At 34.3% G+C, this 10,753-nt stretch overlaps 1 protein-coding gene across 2 annotated transcripts; it reads left to right on the forward strand.

Annotated features, from left to right (window-relative positions):
• LOC18609180 (probable protein phosphatase 2C 15) lies at positions 1,898-6,527 on the forward strand. Of its 2 annotated transcripts, none has more exons than XM_007044191.2 (9): positions 1,898-2,605; positions 2,918-3,484; positions 3,915-4,086; positions 4,210-4,363; positions 4,446-4,509; positions 4,640-4,747; positions 4,869-4,994; positions 5,095-5,327; positions 6,119-6,527. In XM_007044191.2, the coding sequence occupies exons 2-9, from the start codon at positions 3,275-3,277 to the stop codon at positions 6,336-6,338; spliced, it is 1,287 nt and encodes a 428-aa protein (XP_007044253.2). In that variant the 5' UTR covers positions 1,898-2,605; positions 2,918-3,274; the 3' UTR covers positions 6,339-6,527. The 2 variants fall into 2 exon arrangements, with proteins under 2 accessions (XP_007044253.2, XP_017971775.1); XM_018116286.1 differs by lacking the exon at positions 1,898-2,605 and adding an exon at positions 2,649-2,731.

The following is a 10,753-nucleotide window of genomic DNA, read 5'->3' on the forward strand; positions in this document are numbered from 1 at the left end:
AATAAATTATAATAAAATATTTTTAATTATCTATAATTAGAGTTATCTATGGGCTGGGCTCAATTGACATCTCTAGGTTAACTCGAGCTGAGGTAAGCTCGCTCATTTAAATTATATATATTATTAAAATATTAAAAGTGTTTTTATATTTTAAAATGTATTTTAGAATTAAAATTAAATAAAAATAAATATTTATTAATAAAATATTATCCCTAGTTTGGTCGGGTCAAGCCTTTAAGTAATTTAGTAAAATTTATACCAAATGACAAAAATAAGTAAATTTTTTCTTTTTTAATCATTTAATTTTTATTTTCATTAAAAATTTTGAAAATTTAAAAATTTAAAATTTTATTATTAAAATATTTGTATATTTGTATATTTTTTATTTATTTTTATTTTTATTTTTAAATTTATAATTTAAATAAAATTTTAATAAATTAATAAGTTAAACATTAATATTTTGAAAATATTAATATTTTATTTATAATTAAAATATTATTATGATCAAAATATTAAAAATTAATAGTTTTTAAAATTTTTAATAAAAGGTATTTTAATCTTATCAATTTTAAAGGTTATTCTCTCAATCATAGAATAACAAATACCATTGAGGGAAGGGAGGGTAGGATTAGTTAAGCCTTGTTTTTGGAGGATTTTGGAGATTAGCTATAAGAAGAGAATAGCTATTCCTTAAGTCATTTGCCAACCCAATAAGAGAAGAAATAACACATAGCTATTCCCCATATCAAACATGCTATACAAAATTAACCAAATTTGCTTTGCTAACTTAAAACCAAATCATCATAAATGAATTTAAGAAAGGTTCATATAAGATAAAAAATGATCTCAAGAACCCATAAAACTAAATTAACAAAAGTCATTTACAATAATTTGAAAGTTTGAGAAAAAAACATATCATGTAGACTATGCACTAATCAAGATTGGCTGTTGATCGTAGTGACCATAAATTAATTCATTGACATCAGTTTCAATCTTGAAGATAGTAGTTGAAGTTGTGATTTTTTTTTTTTTTGCATAAAATTTGAAAAAATCTCTAAATTATTCAAGAAAACTCAAGTAAATTTTTATTCTTTGATTATATTCAATTAAATTTCTATACTTTTATTTTAAGTCAAATAGTTATTTATAATTAATAATTGATTAATTGTTATTAATTAAAAATATCACTTATCATTTTATGCTCACGTAAGACTAACATAGTGTTGATACAAGAAGTGCAAAATGCCATGTGACTATATTATCATAGCACGTCATTATTTATTATGTTATATTAACATGTCACGTTAACGCCACATAACATAAAATGATAAGTGACATTTGACTAATAATAGTTAATCAACAATTAATTACAAAAATTTATTTAATTTAAAATAAAAATAGAAAAATATAATTGAACTAAATAAAAAATAAAAAATATTTAAAATATTTAAAATAATAATATTTTTTTATAAAATAAAAATTGTATTCTTAGACTTTGCATCACAATCACTTAATTCATTGATCCAAGATTTGATCAAAATCTTTTAAACTTGAATTCCAGTTAGAGGAATATGATTGAAGTCCTTGGTGGACTGATTAATGGAAGGGACCCACTTCCCGAAATGCTAACACCAATAAAATAAAGTCACCACAAGAAATCACTGTTTCCCTTCCCTATGTAATGCCCAAAACTCAGCCAATACATGTTAACATCATTGCCATCACAGAAACACATGCAAAGCTGTACTCCTTCCTCCCGCGCGTGCCATCACCCTCGCCTTTCTCTCACACGAGTGTGCCCTCAATTTCACTCAACTAGGTTCACCTTAAATTACTCTTTTATCCAATATGATGTATATACTCCAGTTCCTGGTTACAACAATTAAATCGATATGTTTTGTTGGTTGGAGTATCTTTTTAGATAACTAACGGATTGAATGGATTCCATAATAGGATTAGGAAGTCCTCTCTCTCTAGATCTAGCAGGAGTCCTAACAGAGGACAAACAGAAGGCAGTCCTTTACAAAGATTCTTTCGGTTATATAGCATTTTTACATGGTTGAAAACTTGTCACTGTGAAACCGGAAAAAGGCTAGACTTTTTTGACAGAGAAAAACAGCTGATTTGCTTGTCGAAAGTTGAAACCGACTCTAAACAGAAATAATGGGGCTTTGTCGACTCATTGCTTTATAGTCAGCAAAACCCACTTTCTGTGCTTCCTTTGTGAAATAAAGCTGTCATTTTTTTTGTTTTTAAAACACAAAAACTTTGTCTGGGTGTTTGGTGGAAGGAAAATATTTGTGAAGCTGACCTGGGGCTGGGGTGGGTGCTATCCTTTCTCTAAAGATTTAAAGTTTATTCAGGTTTTATTGTATATTAATAATACTGATACCTTTCTCTCTCTCTCTCTGGTAACTGCAACTGGTTGATGGGAGTTTGGCTTTTAGATTAATGGGATTTACAGTTCATGTCTTGTCATCACAAAACGCGTTGCCTTTCCGTGTTACATTTCTTTTCTCTTCTTTGTTTTTAGTTTGCTTACTGTGAAATAGACCAGATCTGCATTTGGCTTTGTACGAAAAGCAAAACCAAACATTCTTTGCTGGTAACTTCGCTATCCTTCACTTTCATGTCTGCTGGAGTCTTTCCAGATAACTGTTTAGTGCTGGCAACTTAGCTCTCTCGTTTTCTAGAATTGGCATCATATCTTAGTAATGAAATGTGTGAAAAGGTTTCTATTTTTAGTCCCTTCATATCTTTTCTAGCAACATTGTTCAGTTTTGCATTTACAAAATTAATTTTGTTTTTCAGCTTAATTTGCAATTTGGATGTTGTGTTGTCGCTTTTCTGGATCTTTGACTTAACATTTTTCTGTTTTTTGTTGTTGCTTAATAATGGCATGTGTTCTTCAATGCAGCTGCAGATCAAGGTGGAAACTTCAGAGTTGCTTCTGAAAAATAGTAAAGTGAATTCATAATACTTTTTGGATGGTGGGTTTGTGATCTGTTGGGAAGGTAGTTCATTTGACGACTGCAGATTAAGGTGGAAACTTTGGAGTTGTTTTTGCAAAATACTTCAGTTTTAGTAAATTGGAAGAAGGCTTGTTCAGATTTGTGGGAGATCTTGTTCATTTGAAGGAATTCACCTTTTGATTGAGGTAGACTCAACTTGGAAATGGGTTATTGAGGATGTTGGGAAATAGTTTGATTTTGAGGCGAAGGATTTGTTAAGTTAGAGGTCTTGGGCCAAAGGTGAAGACCTTGCTTTGGTAGATATGGCCTCTGGAGAAGGGAGGCGTCATCGTCATGATCTTGTGCCTCTTGCTGCTTTGATCAGCAGAGAGATGAAGAACGAGAAGATGGAGAAGCCGACTGTGAGATATGGGCATGCGGCTCAGTCTAGGAAAGGAGAAGATTATTTCTTGATTAAAACCGATTGTCAGCGAGTACCTGGGAATCCTTCATCAACCTTCTCTGTTTTTGCGGTAATCTTTGCTATTTCTCGTACAGTTTCTATTCTGTATTTCTCCATCTCATGAATGCCTTGCCAAAAGGACTGGCATTTCTTCCTTGGTGCTTTGGTTGTTAATTTTAGTGCCCAATGTTTTATATTGTTCTTAAGGACGCTTTGAATCTGTCAAAAGTTTTATAGTATGAATTTCAATTAGTCATTACAATTTGCAAGATTGATTAGCTTAGCCATTGGTAGAAGTATTCATGCTTGAGCATTTTTTTTAATGGTCAAATTCAAGTATGATATGTTTAGAGCTTACAAACAAGAGGAGCATTATAGATTCTCTAATGAATAGTAGTAAATCTCTGCAAAATTAAAGCGTTATGTTTAGTGGTTGGACGGTTTCTTCATTAATATCTTCACTATTCTTTGTGATAATGACTATTTTCTTCTGCTTTCAGATCTTTGATGGGCACAATGGTAATGCTGCAGCAATTTTTACAAGGGAGCACCTTTTGAGTCATGTATTGAGTGCTGTTCCCCGTGGCCTTGGGCGGGAAGAGTGGCTTCAGGCTTTACCTCGGGCATTAGTTGCTGGATTTGTAAAGACAGACAAGGAGTTTCAGAGTAGAGGTTTGGAATTTAGCCTTCTTCAGCCTTTGCTTTGTTTTTTTTGGGGAATTGGACATATCCTACTATATCTATTGTACATTTAGCTAACAGTAATGCTCTCTGTCATTGTTGAATTCTCTCCAGGGGAAACATCGGGTACTACTGCCACATTTGTAATAGTTGATGCATGGACAGTGACTGTTGCTTCTGTTGGGGATTCTCGTTGTATTTTAGATACTCAGGGTGGTGCAATCTCCACCTTAACTGTTGATCACAGACTTGAAGAGAATGTGGAAGAGTATGTCTCTATCTTGAAAAGCTCCTTTCTTCCATTTTCCTGAACTGAATTCTTAATTGGTGGTGTATTATTGTGATTGCAGGAGGGAACGTGTGACCGCTAGCGGGGGTGAAGTTGGGAGGCTCAGCATTGTTGGTGGTGCTGAGGTAGGTGCTTTCAGAGCTTTAACTTTGTTTTTCTCCCCTAGTAACACGTATTGGAGTCACTTAGTGGGCATGATAGTGAATTTTTTTGGCACTTAGATTTTGTGTAACTTCTTTTTCTTGATTGCTACAGATTGGTCCTCTCCGTTGTTGGCCAGGAGGTTTATGCCTGTCTAGGTCAATAGGAGACATGGATGTTGGAGAGTTTATAGTTCCCATACCATATGTAAAGCAAGTGAAGGTAATAATTGTGGAACTTGTGCTCTTTACTTGTTGAATTATCTACTTTCTCTTATGACATTGAAGCCTATATATACATGTTGAAGTTTAAAAATGCTAACACTTCGTATTGTGTGTAAAAGCTGTCAAATGCTGGTGGGAGGCTTATAATTGCTTCCGATGGCATTTGGGATGCCCTATCATCAGAAATGGCTGCAAAATCTTGCCGAGGATTGCCAGCTGAACTTGCTGCTAGACAAGTTGTTAAGGTGATTAAATTCATTGCCATGCAATATCTCCTTTTTTAACCCTTGTTATAAGCCTGTCTTTTTCCTCTTTTCTTAAGGGCATGTTTTGATCCTTGTGCAGGAAGCATTAAGGACACGAGGTTTAAAGGATGACACAACTTGCATTGTCGTTGACATAATTCCTCCTGACAATTCCATACAGCCTTTGCCCCCTCCCAAAAAGCAGAATAAACTGAGAGCATTATTATTCAGGAAGAGGTCTCGTGATTCTGCGAATAAACTATCAAAGAAGCTTTCAGCTGTTGGTATAGTGGAAGAACTGTTTGAAGAAGGCTCAGCAATGCTTGCTGAAAGGTTAGGACTAGACTTCTTTCGCTAGTTGAAGTTCTACTTGTAGTTATCTTACCCTCCCCATGCTCTTTCTGCTTTCGTTTTTGATATTCTACTGTCAGAGCTAAAGTTGTATGATATCCTACAATAAAACATATATTTATATATAGTCGCCATTGCCACTTAAATACAACCATTTACATTATTCTGTTGTTCTTGATACTGAATTGAAGCATCTATTGCTTCCTTTTGAGCTAAAATATTGATTAACCTTTTTGATCATGCAACATTTTAGCCATAAGATTTTCAGTTTGAATAGGTTAAAATTTCTTAGATATGCCCAAGGCCTTGGTTTGAAATGGGCTTGAGGTACATCTTTGGTTGACTCCATACAGCCAGACAGAAAAAGGGGCAAGAAGAGAGGGGGGTTGAAGGGGTGAATTGGCTCTGAAAAAGTTTGTTCATCTTGAATTTCGATATTCATGTCTAGCCTTAAACTTTCTAGTAAAACTTTCACTGACATCAATGTTCTATTTTTTCAATTCATTTTCTTTCTTGCTACCTATCACCAAGCTTTTTTAGGTTCATTGTGAGGAGCAGGGGAGTGTGGAGATTCGAACCTTAGATCTCAATCCTCTTAAAGAGGACAACAATGCCAGGCTAAACCTGAGTTGTTACCTATCACAAAGCTTTAATATGAATCATAATTGTTCTTCAATTTGTGCCACATCTATCATTTGTTGCTTAGTTTATTGAGTGGTAGTTTCTTACAGTATTATCTGTTCTCATCTTATTAGTTTCTTCTTGTCATGCAGACTAGGAAACGATGACTCTGCAGGGCAAACGACATCTGGTCTTTTCACATGTGCTGTATGCCAAGTTGACCTTGCTCCAAGTGAGGGCATCTCAGTTCATGCTGGTTCCATATTCTCCACCAGCTCAAAGCCCTGGCAAGGGCCCTTCCTTTGTGCTGATTGCCGCAATAAAAAGGATGCCATGGAAGGAAAACGCCCAAGTGGAGTTAAAGTGGCGTAACTTTTTCTTTATTTGCCTCATTCTTTGCCCCACAATTGTAATTCTTTTGATAGCAACCTTATTACTAGGCCAGGCGATTGTTATGAATCTTACTACATTGTGCATTAAATGTATATGTAATCCCACTGAATAATAATGTAAAACGAGCATTATCACTTAAAAAGTGTCAAAGTAGAATATGCACTATCAGCGATTGCATGGCCTTCTCGAAACCCCTCCAATATTGGGAAGCCTGCAGTATATATATCTACATATATATACATAGGTTGATGCTTGGGTTAATTAGTGCAATTTGCAGTTTGGTCTGTATCCGATGATCCCCCGCTCTGAGTTCAATAGGGCTACCTGCAAGGTAGATGGTAGGTTGCTTGTTTAATGTTCTCAATGGAAAAGAGAAGATAATTTCGTACAAAGAGGCAGAGCAGTGGAACTTTCAAGTTTCTGGGATGCTTCAAGTAGTAAGTTGTATGATGGTGTCCAGGAAAAAAGAAATCCATATACTTTCCAGTTCATCAGGTTGCCAGATTTGTTGCCATGCTTACAGATTTTGTAACAATATTGAACGGCTGAGAATATAGAGCAAGCAAGATGGAAACCAAGGCCATTCCGAGCTCAACAGTCTCCAAGCAGGAAATCAGTCCGTGCCTAGGCCACTATGCGTGCGCTCTCCAATGTTATTGCTTCTATAGTCGTCACTTATTCATAAGACTCGAAGTAGCAGAGAGGACTTGAGCTTTGCCATTGATCAAGATCGACACCTTTAGAATTTCCCCCATCAAATTCCAATTACAGCTCTAGAAAATCAACACAACTTAGAAATAAATCTACTTCCATTGCTAATTAAATTATCTTTGCTAGTTTGCCGTAGTGCTTGTCTACAAAAATTACATTAATTTAAAAGTTGTAATTAATCTTGGAAATAAGGGTAGTAGATTTTGTTTTTGCATGTAATTTTAAGTTTAATAAACTTTTATATACCAAAAAAAGAAATAAATAAATAACAAAATAAATAAGAGATCATGTGGTAAAAAACTACAAGAAATGTGCAAGGATCAGGAAGATTATGGAATAGGGATGTTGTCACGACCCGGTACTCATCTCGAGCCTGTGACAACCATCGCGTTGTCTCGATCGACACTCATTACTCAGAATGTCAACCAAAATCTCGCAAGGTTTTAATATCCGCTTATCATTTCCCCTGTGAGTAACCGTTGCCAGCTATCGTGTTCTAAAAGATTTTAAGCTGTTTCCAACTTAAAACAAATAAAATAATAATTTTCGTCTCACAAGGGTATTTTGGTCATTTTTTTCAAAAATTTCGAAACTGGCTAAAATGTAATATACAAGTGCAAAACACATAATTCATAATCAAAATGAGTTGAAAAGTCTAAAATCTTCATTTAAAACGAAATTATGATTATTTGGATATAATAAGATAAATAAAGAAATATTAAGCAAAATATTCTATTTTCTTATAAAACAATATTTTTAGAGTTATACATAAATAAATTTTGTAGCGTAAAAGTTAAATAAATTCATACATATTGTAATACAGGTAACTAAAATATAAAATTTAATTTACAGTGACACGTGGGCCCACGAATAACTAAAAGTATTAAAAGAAATAAACCTACAGTTTTTGGATGTGGCAAGTCCAACTGTAGTCATCGACAATATCAGTTATCTACAATCTATTTTGAACCTGAAATGGGTGGAAATGAGGGTGGTAAGATTATAAAATCCCAGTGACGAAATAGACATCATCATAAACATCTAAGTTGAGTACATGGAGACGATAAAATAAATCATCGTAAACTGGGTCATAGCATTAGAACACATTTCATTCAAAATATGTAACGAGACTTATGAATCTCATAAAAACTAGGCTTGTACCATAAATCCATCCTCGGGGACACCTTGGTCGAGGCATCCTACCGAGACTGTCAAGGCTATTAAAAATTCACATTTCGCATAAATCATGTTTTTATTTTGAAAACATAACCGTTCCTTGGCATTGGCTGAGTTCCCCCTCACGTGGTGGTTTGGCGTGAAGTGAACTTTAAGCTTTACCCTAGGAGACACCCTACGCGCCTCTCCGTTCGAGGTAAGAATATAATGGGGTTTACCGTGCCCCTCTAAAAGGCTGATCCATAGAAACCCCTTACTGCAATGATTAATTAATATATAATCTACCAATTCAATAAAATTTGCAATAGCATGACATGACAATTATTTTATTCACAGCCTTTCAAGGCAAACAAATAATCCCTATTTCAATATAATTGCCAACCAGCCAATCATGCCCTATTTATCATAAGCCAATCAATTTAAGCAATCGAATTGCAACAATTAACAGTCTTCATGTACTCTATTTTTCAACATCATTATTAATTTCAAACAATTTATAAATTAATTTCATTGAAACATATTTATTTATAAAACATGAAAATTTACCTTTTTAAATCCCTTTTTCCATAGAATTCATGAAATTATTTAAAAACCACCCTAGATAATTAAAATGACAGTAAGTTTACTCACAATGTCTAGAGTGCAGATTTTCGAAGTACTCAGACTACTGGTCCTCGGGTGCAATTCCCTTACCTTTATCGGAGGACTCACCACCTTGACACAGTACCAAAATCGATAAACTTACTACATTGGTACTAAATCAAAATTAAACTAATTTAGACTACTAATGCATGATACGGAATGCAAAATGCACTGGTAACCATCTAAATTCGGTATCGACCTAATTCGTCTTATCACCCGATTAATTGGCCAACGCGTCCAATTTAGCTCCAAATTGCTCCATTTCTTTTCCAATATCTTAATTCACCAAACACAAGTCAAATAACCTAAAATTTGGCAAAACTATCTTCACTTTTCTTCTTGGAATTTTTGGTCAATAATGGTGAATTAACACCGTGATTTTTTCTACTATTTTTCCACACCATAATTCATCATTTTCTAACCAATTCTCTTAAAATAAAAAAAATTGAATCCTCACTCAATACAAGGTAGGTTCGGCCATTGATGGGTGATGGGGAAAATGAATTCTTTTCATGTTGTTTTGTTTCTAGACATGGTAAACTAACTAAAAACACTAACATAACTTAAAATCAAATAAATCCAACATCATTCTCTCTCCATACCCATTTGGCCAGCCATGAATTCACCATGAAAATATAAAATTTAACCATGGAAAATAAGGAGAAATGCATGGGAAAGGTAGATCACAAGTCAAAATCAAGAAATTTTACCTTTTGTCACTTGTTTCCTTGAATTTTCACACTTTTTCTCTTGAAATTCTTCACCTATGGTTTGTTCTTTCTTTGTTTTCCTCTTTTCCTTGCTTGGCTGAATTTTTGGAGAGAAGTGAGATTTATAGGCTGATTTTTAAAGGAAATAATAAAATATTCTAAGCTTGCCATTGTCACCATTTCATTGGTCCATTTTTAAAACTTTAAATATTTAAACTTTTTATCTCCACCACATATATTTTCTCACTTATCCATAACATAAAAAGTCAATGGATGAATTCTACGAGCATGACAAGTGTTGGTGGTGTAAAATTACAATTTTGCCACGAGTGGCAAAATTACCATTTTACCCTTATGCTCCGAAAAATACCAAGATTACAATTTTTCACTTCTCAACCTCAAATCATACTCCAATAAGTCAAATATGATCAAAATCTTTCAAAAAAATTCCCATCTTGTCCTCGAGTGGCAAAATTATCATTTTGCCCCTAGATAGTAAAATTTTCGGTTTGACTCCAAATTAATCCTCGAACTCCGAATCACCATATTAAATCATTCCTGGATTGTAAAATTTTCAATTTCACTCTAAAATCTCTATTTGATCTTGTTCGAGGCTTAAATCAACTTTGTTGTACCTCTAAGTACAATACTGACTTTTTTATAAATTTTTTTCGGGACTCTCCTAGCATGCAAACATGCTATCCATCACATGTATGTCATGACAAGTATTTGATAAGGTTAGGCTTTACAACACTACCCCTCTTAAAATAAAATTTTGACCTCAAAATTTCACTTACCGGATTCTAAGAAAAAAATATGGATATTAGTCTCTCATCTAGTGCTCGAGTTTCTACATCATCTCTTCCATTTGAGCATTCTGTGGCATCCCCCTCGAGGGCCCACTCCAAGGTATTGTTACATCCGGGTCCCCATCACTTGACTACTCATATTCGCCACGCCTAAGGGTGACACGACAGGCCCTGCAGGACCTTCTCGCCAAGCTTCGAACCCGAGACCTTTTACTTCCTCCGAAAGGAACGCCTTTAACCATTGAGATGTTTTTATTCCTCAACACTCGATCCTTTCGATCTAGAATACGTACGGGTTGCATCTAAGTCAAATCATCCTTAAATCATCAATCATGCATGTTTACTT

This window comes from Theobroma cacao, chromosome 2, assembly GCF_000208745.1.
Source record: "Theobroma cacao cultivar B97-61/B2 chromosome 2, Criollo_cocoa_genome_V2, whole genome shotgun sequence".
Lineage (NCBI taxonomy): Eukaryota > Viridiplantae > Streptophyta > Magnoliopsida > Malvales > Malvaceae > Theobroma > Theobroma cacao.